Source organism: Acartia tonsa, chromosome 5, assembly GCF_053477335.1.
Source record: "Acartia tonsa isolate MP-2025a chromosome 5, ASM5347733v1, whole genome shotgun sequence".
Taxonomy (NCBI): domain Eukaryota; kingdom Metazoa; phylum Arthropoda; class Copepoda; order Calanoida; family Acartiidae; genus Acartia; species Acartia tonsa.
Genome location: NC_137264.1, coordinates 35569448 through 35590803, shown reverse-complemented (window position 1 = coordinate 35590803; position 21356 = coordinate 35569448). Strand labels below are relative to the sequence as shown.

The 21356-nt window shown below is 30.8% G+C and overlaps 1 protein-coding gene across 2 annotated transcripts in view; it reads right to left on the bottom strand.

Annotated features, from left to right (window-relative positions):
* The window catches only part of LOC145319378 (uncharacterized), a 51681-nt gene extending 30642 nt beyond the window's left edge, over nucleotides 1–21039 (bottom strand). For both annotated transcript variants that reach the window (XM_080161488.1, XM_080161486.1), the window contains exons 1-6: nucleotides 20971–21039; nucleotides 16215–16314; nucleotides 13611–13648; nucleotides 10327–10394; nucleotides 9606–9726; nucleotides 7752–7803 (exon numbers count right to left, since the gene is read on the bottom strand). In XM_080161488.1, the coding sequence (XP_080017614.1) occupies nucleotides 7752–7803; nucleotides 9606–9726; nucleotides 10327–10394; nucleotides 13611–13648; nucleotides 16215–16314; nucleotides 20971–21030 (439 nt within the window). In that variant the 5' untranslated portion in view covers nucleotides 21031–21039. The remainder of the gene's footprint in view (nucleotides 1–7751; nucleotides 7804–9605; nucleotides 9727–10326; nucleotides 10395–13610; nucleotides 13649–16214; nucleotides 16315–20970) is intronic.
* Between the last annotated feature and the right edge of the window lie 317 nt (nucleotides 21040–21356).

Here is a 21356-nt window from a genome sequence, read left to right as displayed (position 1 = left end):
AAGCAATTAAAAACTTATGTACTAGCTAAATCTGAATATCTTCAATGATGTTTTTAAAAACACTTTAGATAAAGCTAGCTAAATATAATTTTTGTAAGCGACCATTTTTTTTATATAATATGGTTGAGTTACTCGTAACGTAAATAATCTATCAATTAACGTCATTATAATTGAATTAAGTAAAAAGAAAATCTTATTTTAAAACCTATAGTAAAATTGTTTTAGAAGATTTGTATCAGGACTCAAATAAGTTTTGATTATACAAAGGGAACGCTGTAATCAAAAGTTAAAACGAGTAGAATGATGGAATATATCTGTGTCATTATAAGTTTTGTTTACGATGAACGAATTTAACTTTTGCAGACGGAAAACGTAAACAAAACAAGGTACGTCAATTTGCTTGCTGACTCAGATATGTCCTATCAAAACTACAAATATTATATAGAACAAAATTGTCATATATTGAAGATGTACCCATATTGCTTCAAACCCACTTTCGTTTAAAAATACAGTGATAAAGGTCTTATCGACGAAGAAAAATAAGATTCTTGGGTCTTAAATAATGGCTAACGAATGCAATAATGAGCACATCAACAATCTATAACATAAAAACATTCATATAAAACAAACGGGTTACTATATTTTATCACTTTTATATAAATTCTCTTGGAATTTAGCGGTAAAATTAAACACTCGAACGCAAGCTCCGCTCGCAAAGACAATTATTATATAAATGAGCATAATTACTGGGCCGCCAGCTTTTTATAACCTCGCTCAAATCCAACCCCTATCACTTTTGACCGCCCAAACATAAACAAAGGGTTGACAACTTATTGTTACGTAAAATTTAATTACGGACGTCGAACGATATATTTTATAGATATTAAGTTTAAAAGGTACACTTAATAGCGACGTAATGTAAGATATTAGTCTTTAAAATGATTAAAATTTATTCATGTTAGAAATAACATAAATACAGCTAATACCAACAATGGTATAAACCATATGTACATATACAAAATATACAAACAAAGGATTACCAACTTTTGTTAGTAAAATCTTATATTTTTACATATATACGAGTAATGTAACCAAAGAAAATAATACGATATGTACATACTAATTGTACTTATACATTTTTATATAAAATATTGTTTATATTCAGGAAACAGTTATATTTAACAGAAATAGAGATAACTAACCAATCCATTATAGGTCTATCTGTAACGAAAGAATTTCTAGAATATCCCAGGGATAAAAGGATTAATAAAAGATTATTAAAACTTCTTTTGTTTAGATTACCATAGCCAGGATACCCCAAGGAACCGGTTGGAGCACGCGCACTAACTCTTTTTAGGATCTACCATGGACCAGCCTGGAGATAACCTAGATGATCATGGAGTATTGGAGCCCTACCACCACCCTACCTTGGACGGATTGCGGTTGTGTTCCTGTCAACACCTTGACACAATAGACGAGAACAACAACATCATCACTACACCTGAGTACGATGGATTCTCAGAGAACCTGTCCATCACCATCAGGAATTTCTTGTTAAATTCAGCCCTGAATACCAGAGAAGATAGTAGAGTGGAGACCGATAGTGACACCAGCTCCAGCAGCACACTATCCCTCTCTACCGATGACCTCAACCAACTCTACTATGACCTGGAAAATCACTCAATCACCTTGGACGAGAATGGAAACGAGGTAGCACAAGTGGACGCCCTTGGCTACATATCTACCTCACCCCCAACCTCAACCTACACTTCGAACGAGAGCACTTCACCACCTAGTTCATCATCAGAAGAAGCTGAACTATCCAGAACAACCAAAGCAAAAACATTTATTGATGTGACAAAGTTAGATAAAACTAAACCCCTCAAGAAAAGAATGTATTCTATTTGGGAGGTTTATCATCTTGTATACCCAGCTATGAAGATACGCAAATCATACTTTCTTAATGGAAAGCGTATTTAACTTAGCTTGGAATACATTTATAGTTTATTATATATGCCTATATACTGGGACTGCTAAACTTTTTCTTTTTCTCTTTTTTCTTTTTTAACAACTTACCCCCATTGGAGATGCGATCCTCAATTTTCAAATTCTTTGAACGTACATATGAGACTTTTACAGAAATGCTTCGCATCCACAACTATCTATCTATGCTTGATATAAAATCAACACTATATAGATCATATTATGAACCTTTGATTGACACGCGCCCTGCAATTAACTAGTAGCACTCAGGGGCAAGACACAATTACTTTAGCTAGGCCCAAGGCATTATTTGTATCAATTTATGCATTCATAGGCCTGTTTCTACCTATATGACACCATATATGGGTAACGAAAGCCTATTCATGGTAATCTGTATGTGATTTGCTAATAGTATATGTTTATTAAAGATATTATGTTTATAGTTAATGTAATCATATAAACAACCAGTACATATATGTATGCCTACAACTATGCCTGATTTACGTCACATATTAACACACAGATATTTAATTGCACAGACAAACACTAAAATCCTGGTCCAGAGCTAATGTTATAGCATGTACCTCTTGAATTTATTCAGTTATTTACTAACTCTCCTACCATCAACTTCTCTTTCTGGCTTTAAAAAGGTAATGACTTAGTTGTTTGGCATGCATTGTAGTTTAAATTTAGGCCCCTTAGTACTTAGCATGAATTGAGCTCAGGCCTTATGTTAGAACTCTAACACTTAGCACAATTCACTGCTTGGGACTTAGGGCACATTTCTGTCCTACTCTACTTATAATTTTAACACTTATCCTGTAAATATTTCCATACTTAACTTATGCACTTGTGATATAAATACACTTTATAAAAACATTTTCCTTCCTTAATACTTAATATACTTATATGATTCTGATCGAATATCAAAACCAACCATTTATTCTTAGGTTAAAGCAACATAATACTTCGCGTGGGTCTTTTGTTGAGCTTCCACCAGCTCAACCAAATTCGTATTATACTTGTGGGAATAGAGGGTTAAGCATTCTAAACAAGCGAACCGACGATGAGAATGTCTATGTGTATTGCATTAAAATTAGGTTTTAGTAGTACTCATAGAAGAGCGGTCTCCATACCTAAATATGGACAAACGCCCCATTCGCACACACAAATTTAGACATGTATTCATGGAATCAAAGTTTATTAAGTTAAATATATAAGACTTTTAATAAAAATGTAGAAAGTTTTTTACATTACTGCCAAATATAATAAAATATAAATATACACCAGCTTTAAATTATAAAATGTATAATATAATTAATTATTTAGAGTTATAGTACGTGTTCTTAAAATGGTTAATCTTAATACTTCATTCAAATCTACCTTATGTATCTGGTGTGTAATGTTTAGCTCAATTTTAAGTTCTAATATCTTCAGGAATTAAACATAAAAAACTCATCGGCATCTTTAGCGTTAGGTCGCACATAGATCCAACATTTCACTAAGTGCGCACTCGTAAAAAAAATATTGGCACTTTACTAATACACACTGTGCAAGCATGGAATTATGTCTAAATGGACATTTTCTTATTTGGATCTTACATCACATTTTCATATTCTCTAACAAAGTAAAACTTGCAGCAGGCTAAATTAACGATACCCCCCATCAACTCCCTTTACAACATCCTCTCCCCGAGTACTGTATTAACGAACTGACCAAAAAATGAGTTCCAAGTTAGCATAATATTCACGTATATTCTACATCCATTATTGTCTATGTAAAAGATATATGGTTTGTACAACACTAAATTTTTAAAAAGATGAGGATAGTTTTCAAAATAATTGAATTCTCTATGAAGTGGTTCTAAAGGGAAAAAGGAAAAGGCCATGAACAATTAATGAAGAAAAATTAACAAAAAATTTCTAGGTTTCTAGAAATTAATAACCTAAAAAATCATACACTAATGAATTTTAAAAAGTTAATTAATGCACTTTTAATAGTACTGTTATATATTATTTATGGTAAAACATAATAGAATTCGTCCATTTCACTAAAATATTTCATATGTAATAATATTTGAAAATGCAATCTCACCACTTATCTAATGTACATACAGTGTATAGTAAGAAAATCAAATATAATGCTATTTAATATAGTTTCTCGTATTCATTCGATCCAGGGGATAGGAACCGGTTCTCATCCATACGAAAAACTATATCTAGCATCGTATTATATCCAGCTTTCTACGAATATAAAAGTGTACAATCATAAGAATAAACCAGTTTTTTTTAGATGCGAGATATAACTATTAAAATATTTGTTGTTTTTTTTGTCTACCCCTTTCCTTATGATAATAAAGAGAAAATTAATAATTTAATTATGAAACAACAAAAATTAATAATTCGCTTTAAGCGAAAATAACAAAATCATCCATTTAAAGTGATCGCGAATTTAATTTTTCAAAATGCATTTTCATTTACCTTTTTTTATATTTTAAGTAATTTTCAAAGAATTATGCCTTAAAAGTTCAGTTAAGTTAGAAAAAATCAGTTTAAAATGCGGAGAGTGTTTCCACATGAAAATAATGTTAAAATCTGAGCATCGATTAAACTAAGAGAAAATAAGTTATTTCTTCGCTTGCAGATAAAAACAAAAAAATTGATACTTAGAAAATATTTTTGTAATATATCTCTATTGATATTTATCTTTGAACTTTCTCTAAAATGTAATGAAAAAGTTTGGTTTATTTTATAAAATCATTAATCAAATACCGCTTTGTTTATGCAGGTATAGTGACAAAAGAAAAATTGTTTAAATCTGTAGAAAGCATAATATTTAAGAATTAAAATGTTTAAATAGAATAAACAAATATCATTTGCTGCAAATATTCAGCATAAAATATAGCAGTCTTTCTATAGTATTTACATAAAAAAAAGCATTTTATCATCGTAAAATAATCTCATAATGTGTCAAATTTAATTAAATATCTGTCATTATACACACACACACACTCATTCACTTACCTTGGGCATTCATGTTTCCCTTTTCCATTCTCCGTCCCCCTCCTTATCTTTTGTGGTACAAATGGTACCAACGGATTTTGTTAAGTTGAAGTATAGAAACCAAACATTACTAAATATTGTAAAAGTCGCAGTCCCTTCAGTGTATTTTAAGTTGTAAGTTTGGACCAGTACAGGAAAATTTCAATAGCTATAAAAAGTAAAAAATTTTGTTCCCATAACTGAAAAAACATGTTATTTTATTTCAATTTTTGTATAGGTTTATTAGTAACTGACTTGATTTATTACCTCAGGAACCATCTTTACATTGTGTTTAGGATTAAGATAAAAGCCTTGCTTTAATTAATGTACATCCATGAATAACAGATTAATATTAAAAGAATATAATTTGTGTTGTCTCTTTATCTTATTCCATGTTTTGAAGTATTAAACAATCAAGTTCTGTGGAGTCCTATGTATGTTTGTGTGTGTGTGTATTTGATTTAACCTGGCTGTGCTGTACTCAGAAAATGCTTATAGCAAATTAATTCATGTTTCAAAGATTGTTTCTTTTAAATATCTTTTATAGGTTTTAGTTAATTAATCAAATATAATCTAAGCAAGAATTTTACCCCAAAATAAAAAAACCATAATAGCTAAAAACTTTCTCAATCTATAGTAAAATCCCCCAATTATGTGGGGGCCTAATCGTATTTTTAGCTCTGCAGTATGTTGAAGCTTTTTTAGCAAGTAGTAAATATTGAGATAGGATGAGGGTGCTATGTTACACAATCGACAACTATAAATCAGCTGACCTTATACCCATATTTGGTAATATCTTTTCGATTTTCGGTAAAAATCATTTAATCTCCCCGTAAAACGAAATTACAAACTTTTTTGGTTAGTTTAATATGTATGTAACAAAAGAATTTATTCTACTCTAAATTTGCAAGTAAACTTCAACAAAAAGATTATTATTTGTCGATTTTGATAGGTTTTAAGATATGTATAATAAAACTCAAAATACAACGATGTTTTCAAGGGAATAAATTCGTTTTTTTAAAGTTTGATTTATTTTTAAATGGGAAGTATTTAAGACTTAATTCTCAAAATAGTACTCTTAAAAAACATTAATCAGTGACATATATCAACTTTTTCCCAGCTTCGTGAACACTTTAAACTAAAATAATATTATTGTTAAGTGTAACATGTAATGTACAATTGATAATCTTTATTACTTTTATATAACGACTTTATGGCTATAATTAAACAGCACAAGATGTTTATATGTAATTGATTAAGATTAAGCACAATTAATTATAAAAATCAACAATAATATGATCTGATTATTTGATTGATTTAACCTACAACATTATTTTTCATGTTATAGAAGAATAATATATACATACAGTGTGTTTTTTTTTATGAGAACTTTTTTGAAAGCAATTTTACCCCACTTATAGTTATCAGAATTTATTAATTAATGGCTTATTTTCTTCATATTTTTACTGCAATTAATAGAACATTAAAAAATATTTCAGTTTTTTTATTAAAAAGTACAGTAAAATCTGAAATTTAAAGCTTAGGTGACAGCATCTAAAAATGGTTTTAGCGCATATTTCTTATGCTCAAATCTTCTTCTCTTTGCAAGAAAAAAATTGGATTTTCAGTAGTCGACTTTGGGGGGCTTTGATATATTCTAGTACATGTCCCCAATAGTATCCGTATCAATTAGTAGCTCTATATATCTCAACTTTGAAGCGTTTTGCAGCCATTCATGCAAAAGGTAGAAGATTTGAACATAGGAAAAATGCGCTAAAGCCATTTTTAGATGTTGACACCTAAGTTTTGAATTTTACATTTTACTGTACTTTTTCAACAAAAACTGTAATATTGTTTTGTTGTTTTATTAACTGCATTAAAAAACGAAGAAAATAAGCCATTAATCATTAAATTCTGATAACTATAAATGGGGTAAAATTGCTTTCAAAAACGTTCTCATAAAAAAAACACACTGTATAATATATCTAGATGTTCCATCTCACTCCAAAATTTGTCAACCTTAAAAAGGGATGCATAGCAAACAAAATTTATCTTAAGATTTGCGATTATTTACATATAACTGACTCATTTGGCGACCGAAATGAAAGAATTATGCTATTTCCTTTCTAAATCTGTACACAATTTCAACCAATACTATGGTATGGCTATTCTTCCACTGTTATCATATTGGCTGATTTAGATGATGTGTCTCTAGATAATCTTCTTTGCCACGAGTTACTCCGACAAAACATTCAAAGAACGTGTCTTAACTTTTGTGATTTTGTTTTAACCCATTCGTGACGAGCTCCCAAAGTTCTGATTCAACGGGGTTAAAAAAATAGATTTTTTCAATAATTACACAACAGAATTTTAAAAGTAAGGTGTAAAATTAAAGATCTCACTGTTTTTGTTCACGATGGCAATTTTCTTCTTTTTTTGTTGCGTTTTAGTACCTTAAAACCAACTTAATCTTTTTTAAACACTTAAATTACTTCAAAGATAAAGGATCTACAAAAAACGATTGCATAACTAAACTCTATGGATCATTTCTACTACTTACTAAAAGCCATGACTAGCTATTTTGATAAAAATCCCATAAGTTAGGACACGTTCTTTGGGCAATGTAAAGTTGGATCAAAAAGCTGAAGCACGGCTACCTTCATCAAATGAGCTAACCATACGAACATGTGCTATTTTTAGAGAAGTCTCGCTTTACAAAAATCTTACCTTGGGCTAATATTGAGATTCCAACGTCCTTCATTACTCGAGCAGTTTTACTCTGAAATAAAAACAAGAATGGTTATGTTCGGCAAGTGTGGTTTTGAAGCCGATTAATACCGCTGGTTTTTAGCTTTACTGAAAAATCATGTATCGTCTCATATTATAGACATATTTTTACGAATTATGTATTAAAAATCATAATATTTATAACAGTTTTGTTTGCCCGGGCCTTTGGTCCTTCGGGGTTAACAAAACTAGTTTTAATCTTAAAATGTTTCATTTTACTGTCCGAGGAAAACTGTCTATATACAATGCGATAAGTAACTATTCTAAGACCCTCTCTTCAGTGAGGATCATTACATTTAACCATTCTGTTTTATTTATTGAAGTTAAATAAAAGGGGAACGTAATTTGTGCTGTAATATTAATTTACGATTATCGTGATTGATTATCTAAAATACGAAGTAGATCGATGTCTATATGTCTGTTTTTACCAAAGGATCTCACTAACTGCTGAACCGTTCGGGTTCTCCTTAACAGGGTAGCTTGTCATAGGTTCCGAAAAGGTTTATAACTATTATGGAGGAGGGTACCACCATTCTCCCAAGAGAAATCACAAAAAGAGTGAGAAAAAAAATTTTACGCAGATACCATAGGCGTCCAATGGGGGGGTAATGGGGTGATTACCCCCCCCCAAAAAAAAAAAAAAAAAAATTATTTGTGGGTGCCAAAATTTTGGATTTTTAATTTTTACCCCCCCCCAAAAAAATAAAAAAAAATGCCTCTATGAAATAAAGATTAACCCCCCCCCCAAAAAAAAAAATGAGCTTGGAGGTGCCAAAATTTTTATTTTCAAAATTTTGGACGCTTGGACGCCCCTGGCAGATACTTCAACGCAACATAGAAATATTATTAGAAAATTATAGACAACACTTAAAGTTCCACTAGAGGCCTCTAGGGGCGTAGCCGCTAGTGTAATACAAAGTAAGACAGTAAATATGAAAAAATACATTTACAGTAGCTTCGCTACTAACAAAATCAATGGTTTAGAAAATTATTCAATCAAAAATGGCTTTAAAAATGATGTGTAACTATCTAAGCAATTGAATTTTATAAAGAAAAATTATACAACATTTTTTATAAAAAAAATTGTGGTTCTCAGCCATACTGAAAAATTATTTGTAGCATCGAAGTTTAGACAATTTCCTACGGATATTAAAACAAAATCAAAGAACCATTACCCGTTTTGTTAGACTGGGCCTTCGTTCCCGCGGGACTTACAAAACTGGTTTAATCATTTTAATATCCACGGAAACCTGTTTATTATAAGATGCAATAATAACTATTCTAATATTGAATTACATATATTTTTTTAATAAAGTATAATAAAATATAATTTTTGGGTCATTATATGATGTGTTCGCGTTGAGAGATGTGCTTTGTAAATTAAGCAAATACAGACATCCCAAATACAAAGTAGAACGATGTCTGTCTGTTTGTTTGTTTGTCTGTTTCGAAGGATCACGCTAACCGCTGAACCAATCGGGTAGCTTCTCATAGGTCCCGTTAGGGTTTATTTTTTGGGGGTTTGGACAAACCCAACCCATCCAGCCCCCCCCCCAAAAAAAAATGTCTTTTTATAAATAAAATCAAAATTGAAGGGTCGACTCCCCTCCCCCCCCCCCAAAAAAAAAATATTTTTTTATTTTTTAATTTCCTTTTAAATCTAAAATACGAAAAATTAGATTGTTAAAACCTCTTGGGCAAAGCTCCTAGAGGCTAGGGGTGAAGCCGCTAGTTCTTATAACACAGCAATATATTAGTTATAGAGAAGCTGCACAACTATTAAAATAACTATACCTGTGTATAGTCTTGCAATGATCTCTTGTGTCTTCTGTTATTTTTCAAATAATATTTCTTGTAAAGCTCATGCTTGGAGGGGGGAGGCCCTGCAGGGCGAGGTGGGATAAAGCCTTCGAACCTAAACAAGAATGATAATATTCTGATGGACAACTCCGACCTAATGGTTATTGTTTACCCCAAAGGAAAAAATACTTTAAGGGAGAAGATGGTAATTATATTTGAAAATCTAGTTTATTTTTGTTGGGTTGGGTGTTACCCTGATTACCCCACCTACTATTGTCTTCAATTAAAAATCAGAGAGAGAGGAGACAATTGTGGGTTTATTACACTAGTTCCCAAAGTTTTATGATAACGTTTTCTTATTTGTTGCTCTATCAACTTTAGTAAATTTTAATTGGTTAATTCATTAAGTTGAGTTTTCAAACGTTTCAACAACTAATTTTAATCTTCAGAAGGAGTAATTTTGTGTTTCCCAAATTGGGATGTACATAAATTTATCGACCATTGTCTTATCCCGGCTTTAGATCCCTGATTAGAAATTATCAAAAGTGTAAATATGTCCTTTTTGTCTAATCCAATATATAGATTGAGGTCTCCCCTCCCAAAAAAATGTTCTTCAACTTTTCCTAGCCCTGCAGGACTATACACTTATTGAACCTAACCCAAGCCAAAACATTTCCTTTTGTTCTACTACAGCAGTTGAAATGTGCTTGCTTACTTTTTAAACTTAGTCTTGGTTAATTCCTGAGGTATTTTGTAGGATTTGGGTCTTGAAATATTCTCCAACTAAATCAAAGAATTGTTATTTACTAAGTATATTTGCGATTACTTTTATTTAATGAAATCTTCCAATTTTTAACATGTACAAAACGGCCTGCTTAATTGCTTCAAGATCCATGTCAGATCTATATAGGAAATAAATGTCTATAAACGAGCTCAAGTTTTCCAAGGAATATATGATTAAAACTCATAGTGCTCCAATAATCCATAATAAACTCTCATTGCCCAGAACGATAAGACCCATTATTTTACTTTATTAAAAATAAATTCATTTTTTTCATTTCATGTTGCTATTTACCTTATATTGATGTATTTAATTTCTAATCATAAAAAAGAAAATTTAAATTTATAATATGATAAATTTAAGAAAACTATGTTTTTAAAGAATTCGATTGTGGCGACATTTTGTGTGTTCAAATATTAAACTAAAATTGTAATCATCATCATTAACCCTTTGGTGATGGTAATGTAAAGAAAAAAATATAATTTAAAAAAATCTTTTAAAAATCATTTAAATTATTAAATATTTACTTTCTTTTAGATAGTAATGCCGGGTGAGGAAAATAGATTTATTGAGAAATAGATATGCATATAGAAAACTAGCCAATAGGGAGATAATTATATCGAGCCAACTCTAGTTTATCATATCGTTGTATAAACATCTTTCAGAGGATATTAAAATGTACAATAATAATTTCAAAACCAGTTTAATTAGTCTCGAGATGCCGAAGTCACGGGCTAACAAAACTAGTTTTAATATTGAAGCTAGTAAAAGTTGTTGACTATGATTATGACATCAAAAAAATTAACCAATGAGAGGCCAGTATACACTGTAATTTACAAATGGTAAGATTTATAATTGTACTTTTTTATTCGTAGAAAACTGGATATATACGAAACCAATTCATAATTTTTCCTGTGGCTGAGAACCGGTTCGTATCCACACGTCAAAATTAGATTTATAATAAAACTAAAATCAAAGCCATTGATGTATAAGGTTTATATTATAATAAAAACTTTTGATCTTTGCTCTGAAATTTAACTTATCTTGCAGATAATTGAAGAATGATGAATGATATAATATTAAGGATAGATAGATATAATAATCCTAGAAAATACTTAAACCGTGAAAACAAAAAAAAAGAGGTGTGATTAAAAAAAAGTTTAAAATTCTAAGAAATGCTAAAAAATTGCCATTGTTATTTAATTCACACTTTAAAAAAGTTACAATTTTATTTGTAAATTTTTTTATAGTGTAGAACAAACTCAATTAAAACTTAAAATTAAAAAAAAAATACTTAAAGCTTTGAGTTTGACGAGGGTCATGACAGCCTTAAAATGTCTATGAGTCATTGTTAAAGTGTTGCTTTACTATAGGGTAAAGTGATAAGCTTTTTGTATGATGCAAAATGTTTTATTCCTACTTTCTGTTATAAGACTTGGAGGGGACAGAAAAATAGCCTAAAACCAACCAAAGACCTAAATTTAAAAAAAAATGATATAGTTTTTAACCAACCCTGGCTTAGTGCAGCTTCCCTAGACTGAAGAATTCAATCGGTCCAGACGTTTACTATATCTTTAAGGAAAAACAACAATAACATTACTACATCTTTATAGTTGTGGCCGTATCTCTGTTAATAGGGCTTCCCAAGTGGGTAAGCATAGAAATAAAACCTTCCAATTACCATAATTTCATTTCAAGGAGGGGGGTATCTGTGCTCTATAAGTACTTTGAGGTAAAATCTGTCTTTGAAAGTTATTGAATATATTGATGACATTGAACTTTCCTTATACCTGGATGCTTCAAGTAGGTAAAGTAATTATTATGTAGATATCAGGAATAAAGTAATTATTATATTAATATCAGGAATAAAGTAATTATTATATAGATATCAGGAATAAAGTAATTATTATATAGATATCAGGAATAAAGTAATTATTATATTAATATCAGGAATAAAGTAATTATTATATAGATATCAGGAATAAAGTAATTATTATATAGATATCAGGTATAAAGTAATTATTATATAGATATCAGGAATAAAGTAATTATTATATAGATATCAGGAATAAAGTAATTATTATATTAATATCAGGAATAAAGTAATTATTATATAGATATCAGGAATAAAGTTATTATTATATAGATATCAGGAATAAAGTAATTATTATATGAATACCAGGAATAGAGTAATTAATATATTAATATCAGGAAAAAAGTAAATATTATATTAATATCAGAAATAAAGTAATTATTATATGAATATCAGGAATAAAGGAATTATTATATGAATATCAGGAATAAAGGGTTCCAGGACAAACGATGGAGTCCCAAACGTCGAAGTGGAGAAACGCAGGAGTGTTAAATATTAATTTTATTAATTATTTCTATACAGATTTGGTTAGGTTAAGATATGAATGAACAAATAAGCCCCCCGCAGGGTTTAGAGATTTAACAATTTACATCCTATTTCTTTATATAACAGATTACTGTTCTTTTTCATCGAGGCAACGTATGTACTTAGTTGTCCTTGTTATTCTGTAAATCTCATTAAGATTGAACATGGTAAAATATAAAGTAATTATGTAGATAAATAAGTTAATAATTAAAAGCGAAGCTTTTCTAATTTATGGTTGGTCCAAACCTCAGTGATATTATTGAATTTAGGCATATCAGAATTGAATTATTCTTTTCAAATTTGCATAATGTTTCCTGTATCAGATAGGCACAATTTAGAAAACGTGGTAATACTAAAATGATTGCCAAGAAGTCTTTGTGTTTGTTTGTAACATGTTGATTCTTAGTTCTTTGAAATTATTCAAATGGTATAATAATCAAATTTACTTGATAAAAACTTAAACGAAGAATCTCTATTAGCAAGTTTTAAAATGTAATCAAGTGGATATTAAACATCCAGTAATTTACTTTAATTAAATTAAAAGAATTATTGTCCATACTTCAGTAATAAGTTATACGGTTTGAATAGAGAAATATTAACGACACTGAAAATTCAGCAATGTGACATCATATAAATGAGGGAGTTGAGAGGAGACGTTGGAAAGAAAACCCCTAAAAAACGTGATGGATAAGCCCTCATTTTTATGACGTCACATGACTAATCTTTAAGACACTTTTTAAAGTTACAATTCTGGCATCTTTAAACGAATCGAGGCAAACCCTAGTTGAAGAGAAGCTACTCTAAACCTAATAATACTTACATCATGATTCAAATCGTTGAAACTTGTTTTCTCTGCATCTAAAATAGAATAATTGAAAAGAATACAAATTAACTTCCGAACTTTTAAAAAGTTTTCCTTTCACAAAAGTGTTTTGTAATTTTCAACTTTTTTAAAAGCAACGATGTTACTCTATAAGTTTTATTTGTTGGTTGATCGGTACATCAAGTTCATTTGTTTAATCCTTGCAGATTTTTTGTGCGTTTTTTTTTTTTGGGGGGGGGGAGAAATATAAAACTAACCATAGAAAGGGAATGGAAGGAGAGGAAAATGCAAGGGAAGGCGAGGGTAAATAAAGGGGAATAATTGGAGGAAAAGAGGAATGGTAGGGGAGATTTAGGAAAACGGGAGTAATGGTTTCTTAAGTAAAGCTCGATTTCTTGAACAAACAGCTTGGTACATAGGGTTTACTAGGGGGAAATTCCTTATGTGTTACCTATGTGGACTTAGGGAAAGTGATTCCCTATGACGCACTTACAGAAAGTGTCTCATGAATAATACTTATGTTAGCTGTGCGTATTTTTCACATGTGTAATTAGCTGAGGGAAGTAAGCTGTCATAAGTATTTAAAAGCAATGTTGCCACATTTTTAATTATTATGTTGTCCAATCTTTTTAACAGTTTGATTTACACAAAGCCCATTTTGAAGATCTTATTAAATGTCTTCTTCTCTAAATTCCGGAAATAGAATCATAAAATGATAATAGTAAACATAACTATTATTTTTAAGTATTAATATAATTTTATAGAAACAATAATTTAATCAATATAATAACTTTTCTTAATTATTTAGGTAATACAAATATGTCCTTAAATTTTTTTTCTTGTATTAACAAATTAAGTTTACAAAGAGTGTAGATAAATTAAGAAAAATACAAAGAGTAAATCTTTATACAAAAGTAACAGGATGTTTATCTGTATGTTCGTCTGTACCAAAGGATAATTGAACAAAATCTTTTTTGCAGGGACAGTGTTTGTCTCTGTAATATTTATCTTTTAGAGAAACTGCAGCTGCTGAAATCGCTGCCACTGGCAAAAAATTTTTTTTCACCATTTCTTGCCATATCAGACAATATTGTATCATTTAAGACCATGTTATTTTTTTCCGAAAATTTTCCACTGCAAGAGCACTTAGTATTTTTTTGTAGAATTTTTAATAATAAATTCTCATGTTAGGCTTTTATTTTTATAGTTTGTTATTGGTCTACATAAAAAAAGCAGTTACATCCCCCTTGAAGAAATTAATTAAAACCGTGGTGGGATTAGAATTAATTAAAGAGTTTTATTTTCTATATTTTCTTCCATATAGAACAATTTTTATCATTGTTTATTTTAGTTTTCTGGAGCTTTTTTATTTGTGTTTAAATTCTAATCTACAAAAGTACCTTGAAAAACATATCTACTTAATTCTACCCTCCCGAAATTATTGTTATTTTGCACAAATGCCCCGTAAAAATCGATTATTTACTTATTTATTTGACAGCTAAGCTTAGGTAAAACAGCTTATTCACATAAGGAATAGCCTGTTCCCCATGTAACATAAGGATTGAATTCACATATGTAAATGACGTCCACTTAGGGAATTTACTTCGGGAATTCACTTCGGTTTTACATCGGGATTGTTCATGATACACTTTTTCTATGAGTTCACTCAGTGAAAGCTGTCATAGGGAAAATCAAATTCTTCAAGAAATCGAGCTTAAGATAAAATAGAATTACTAATAAAAATCTGCCCCACCCAACATTACAGTCACAAAGGACAGACAAACATACAGATAAAACTAATATTTGAATACTTTATAACAGAGTTGTGCTTGTTGTTTATGTAAAATGTTGGCTAATGGATGTGTGTTATACTAATTAGCCTTTTATCTGGATACAAAAAATATTTGATAAGTTTCAAACTGGGATTTTAAAACTTGATAAAAAAGAGTAGGAAGAGCTGTAGGAATCAAACTATCGGGGATTTTGTTAATCATTTTCTTTGAAAGTTTACTTCATCTAACTTTTTAGGTGAAGCTCTACAAAGTTTCCAAAAAATGAGCCATGTGACGTCAATAGATTTATCTCTTTTTAAGGGGTTTCCTTTCCCACTCCTCCTTTCATCCCTTATTTTTATGACGTCACACGGCACATTTTTTCGGACACTTTGTAGATCTTTTTTTTTTATGTCAGATGAACAAAGAAATGATGCCATTTTAAATATTTCTTTAATCATGATTTATAAATGTAATGCTCCGTTAATGTTAAGAACTCTTATAATTTTCCAGAGGGGACATACTTAGGGAGCATTCATCCCACAAAATCTATTTTCCAAACTTAAATTTTAAAATAAGTATCATCTTTTGGAAAGAAGCAACTAGTTTATTAAATAGAACTGGCGTTTTTCCTTAAAATGCCTTTATGAGAATTAAAAAGATAGGGGATAGTTACAAGTAGATAGGATACTAAGGTATGGGCCCGCAGGGATAGATAACCATAAGGAAAAACCTCCTCTCTAATTTTCAATATCTTAAATATAAGTAAGACATGTTCAGTGCTCGACAAGCATTTTGAGGTAGAGCACCAGAATGAACAAAATTTTACCTATGCTTCTTTCTTCAATTAGTTGATTTTCTTTCTTTAAGTTGACCGTATATGCAGGATCATATGTTGGTGTCCAAGGAACTGCTCTGTACAAATCATCCTAAAATAATATATTTGTTTCTTTGAGTTGACCGTATAGGCAGGATCATATGTTGGTGTCCAAGGAACTGCTCGGTACAAGTCATCCTATAGCATATAAATTTTGTTTCTTGAAGTTGACCGTATAGGCAGGATCATATGTTGGTGTCCAAGGAACTGCTCGGTACAAGTCATCCTATAACATATAAATTTTGTTTCTTTAGAATGACCCTATAGGCAGGATGATTTGTTGGTGTCCAGGGTACGGCTCGGTACAAGTTATCCTGTTATATAAATTCGTATAAAATGTACGTAGAATAAGTAAAAGTAACAGTATGTCTGTCTGTATGTCTGCAGCGGAGGATCTTGCTAACAGCTAAGCCAATATGGATGGTTCTCCTTCCCAATAAAGCTTCCTATTGGTTCAGGGAAGGTTTATTACTAAAGGCCTCTCGGAGCGTAGCCAATAGTGTTTACTACAAAGCAATGTATGAAATTATTTAGAACTATCTTTACATAAGCAAGCACGATTTTATTGATTTGTATTTACAATTAAATCATATTTGTCTTGTAAGTAACACTTTTCAAAAAAAAATTTACTTTATTCTAATTTGCATTTTAACTTTAAATCAAAAGGATGAAAATGTATCTTTTTATGTTATATTATTTAATATATGCAATTAGATGCGTGTTTTCTTTAATTACAAGTGGCGTCGTCCCTAGCCTTTGCAAGTTTGTTTCTATGAGGGGTTTACACCCATCAACAACCGCTTTAAGCACACCCTTGAACTTGTTATAAAAGAAAACTTTTACTTTTGTGCATTTTAATCTTGTTAGGTATGTAAAACTTTGCACCAATACCGCATTTTTAATAGCAACTATATCATACAATTAGAGTATATCCGTCTGTCCGCCAAAGTAAGTTTACAATTAAATTTACTGTTCATCGATGATTTTTTGTTCATAAATTGCTTGAATTAGATGAGCTAAAATCAATTAATTCCATTGTCAGTGATTTCGGACAAATTTGATTTTACTTTCAAATAACTTTTAATTAAATTTGATTAGCTTGTTATTGATGCGCTACTTATTGTTATTATTAAAAGCGAAGCTTTTCTACAATCGGCTCGTCCGTCCATCCGTACGGGATAGCTCCTATCGATTTCCAACTTGACCTGGAGATTCTTGAAAGTTATACACGATTATGAAGCGTTGCGAACCTATAATTATTACGTCAATTGTACGTAATGTAAAACATGCAGATTTTTTTATGTGAAAAAATTATCCCATTTATCTAGTTTTTGAAAAACTGATTCCCAAAACAACAATCTCTATGTCCTAAACATGTAGGTATCCTATATTTAGCAGTTTTTCAACAAATTTACTTACAGTTTTACTCTACAAGTGTTAATGTTCGTTTGTCCTACCTTTACAAAGTTTCGCTTTTATGGATGTTGTGATCCTTGTTTTAACAAGAATTTGTGAGAGAAATGTATAAAAAAAACATGGAGAAAAAAATAGAAGAGAATAGTTTTTTTATAACTAAAATTAAAAATGAATGGTCGACCCCCCCCCCCCCAAAAAAAAATCCCCCACCCCCAGATAAAAAAATATTTTTGGTGCTTTTTCTTTTTAAATCTAAAATAATCGAATTCAACTTCCCCCTCCTGAAGTGCCCCCAAGAGGCCTCTAGGGGCGAAGATGCTAGTATCGCATAATGAATACAGAGAACAGACTTGTTTCTTATTATTTTTTTTTTAAAGACAAAACTAAGCATAAAGACTATATGTAATTTCCTTCAAGGCAATTAAAACACCTAAACACATCCATTCTTTTAATCTTAACAAAACAAGCATAAACGAAACCACAACAAAATTGAAAAAAAAAATAACAGCAGGTATTGTCAATAAATGACTGGTTATTGTCCTAACTAATTTACACAACCGCATCATAGTCGTAAAGGTGATAGGTTCGAATCTCGGCCCAAGGCCACGTCATAATATTAAATATGGTTTCTTCTGCTGCTATGTCAGTCAGATGTGCGACTTTAATGTTTATAGTCGGAGAATGCTCTAGCCAAAACAGGCGCAACTCATTATAATGTACAATAAGTACCACCAGACAAAGGTCAGGCAATCAAAGTGTTGGAAGACGGTAGAACGATGTCTGATTGCTTAATCATGGACATCACAATAAGTAAGAATTGGTCCAGAGAAACAGCAAAATGAGACCTTTTAGTTTATCCCATCTTCTAGAGGTTATCCAGGCTAACTTATTTTCACAACTTTAAAGAACACATTTTGCGTATAAGGAAATGAAGCACAAGATTATAAAAACAAATGGCTGGCCAAATATATGCTCTACGTAAGTCTGTTTCACACAATTAACTATAGATAAAGAGGCAGGTACCTTTTTATGTATCTAAATCTAATGACTTTTAAAATTGGTTATCCTTATATTTAAGTAACAGGATCTGTGTCTGTCTATCTGAACCAAAGGATCTCGCTAACCGTTGAACCGTTGTTCTCCTGTTAGCGTAGCTTCTCATAGGTCCTGGTTAGGTGCGTAACTATTTGGGGGGAGGATACCACCACATCCCGAAAGAAATTACCCCTTAAAAAAAGGACCCCCCCGTAAAAAAAAAAAATTTAGTTTTTTAAAAACTAATTTGAAAGTTGGGAGTGGGATGTCTCTCCCCCCCCCCCCCCCCCCCCCCATCCCTAAAAGCCCCTACATGCCTCTAAGAGCGTTCATTTATAAATATACAAGAAAACAGAAACAGGTCAATGGAAAATGTTAAGGAATATTTAATAAATGTAATTTTTAAATAATTAGGCTACTCTCCCGACCCCTTTATTTTCAATATAAGGGGGGGAAGGGGTTGAGTACTCGACAGCAACTTTGATGGAAATACCCGCTATTCATCTCACAAGACCATTATAAACACAAAACCAGGTTTATCCGTCTCTGTTTAGAACTAAATTACCAACTAATGTTTTGGATTACTTTTTATTGGCAGAAAACATTCCCTTCAACTTAATTGTCCGTACGTCCGTTAGTCCGTAATGCCATTCTTTGGATGATGCTCTGGATTCTCTAGATGATCACTTAAAGTCGATGGAGAATCCCGCCCTTACGAGGTAATGGTAATAAAACAACTTCTTTGCTGGGACATTTTACCTTTTAAAATGGGTATAGACTTTAACTTTTGTTCGGTTTTTCTCAATATTATATAAGTTTTATTAAATTTTGCCCCTTGGAGAAATGGATGTTTTTTATAATACTTTTTTGTTCTAATCTATGCAAACAAAAATGTTTGTTAATTCTTGGAGTTAGTTAGTTAGTTAAATAGTTTGGGAATAGTCCCTTTCGTGGCAACGCCCCATAAGGAGCGATTCGTCGTATTTTTAAAATGGCATTTTAGAGGTTATTTTAGGTTAGGTTAGTTTATATTGTGTTAGGTGATTGTCCCACAGGGTTAGGCAATTGGCCCCGCAGGGTTTGAGCCCCCTGCAGGGGCCAGAAATAGGAGAAAAGCTATTGTGAAAAATACGAAGAATCGACCCTTAAGGTTCGTTGCCACGAAAGAGACTATACCCAATTGTTTCTATTGCATTGTATTTGAACATTATATGATTTGTACATCAATATATAATTAAGGCATTGAGAACCTTATTTTAAAAATAAAATTTTAGTTTTCTCATTATTCATTCTTTTACATACAAATGACCTTTTTATGTTCTTGTTGGTCCAATAAACTGACCAACACAAATAATTTATCTATTGTTTGCAACAAAATACTTTCATATAAAGTTAACATGTTCAATAAGAGATATAAGTTTTCCGGAATTGTAATGTAGGGAGTAGATTTGAAATCTGCATCAAATTTTAAGTATTTTTTATAAAATTCGTTTTTTGTAAAATTCTTTATCTAAAAGCGGAAATACAAATTAAGTTAATTAATTTTGGCATCTGTGATTGGTGGATTTAAAAAATCTGCGCTCTGATTGGATGTCGTACATCATTCAACCAATTAGAGCGCAGGTAGTTTAAAATCCACCTATCCTATTGGTCAAAATTAATTAACTTAAAATGTATTTTCGCTTTTAGATAAAGAATTTTACAAAAAACGAATTTTATAAAAAATCGTTAAAATTTGATGCAGATTTCAAATCTACTCCCTACATTTAAATTCCGGAAAACTTATATCTCTTAGTTCAAGTAAAGAATGACAGGCAAATTCAGGGTCAGACTTTGTACCGTACATATTCTGTTCATCTTAATTTTTCTTAAGTGTTACAACTATCTTCAAAAAGAATAATTTACTAAAACATACCAACTGTAACTTACAACTGAATTAATAAAAAAATATTGTGAATTTTTCAGATTTTTTTTTTTTTTTAAGGAGGGGGGCAATGCTACAGTAAAACCTTTTTATTTGCCCCATAAATATTGTTTTAGATTTATTTTGCTTATTGGCTATACCCTATTCCTGAAAACATACGAAAAAATTATTTTAAAAAACGATAAAATAACACCCCCTTTCTTTCTGTAATGTACTTTGTTACACCTCTATTTTGATTTGAGTGGGTGACAAAAAACTTTGGGTGCATATCGAGCACATGCCCCTGACTGAACACTATGCGCGCCACTGCCTACAATCATCATCAATATTTACCTGTGCAAAACAGATTGCAAAATGGTGTACAGAAAATATGAATAAAAGTAACTTTTTCATTTTATTGTATCTGAAAAATAAACAAAACTGATTTAAACAGATGAGCAAATTTGCAGAATTAAGATGTTCTGTTTCAAAGTTTAAATAATTAGATCCATTTGTTTTATGGATTTATTTTACTTTGATGTTACACCAGATTATCATGTACTCTAATAAGTGAATCTTGTAGCTGCCTAAATTAAAGATCCCTCCTCCCACATCCACCCCCTTTAACCTTATCTGTAACTGTAAATAAAAAGGTGACTATAAACAAAGAGTCATCTTTTTTGGATCTTGGACAAAGTAGCTTCGGACAAAGTAGCTTCAGGACAAAGTAGCTTCAGGAT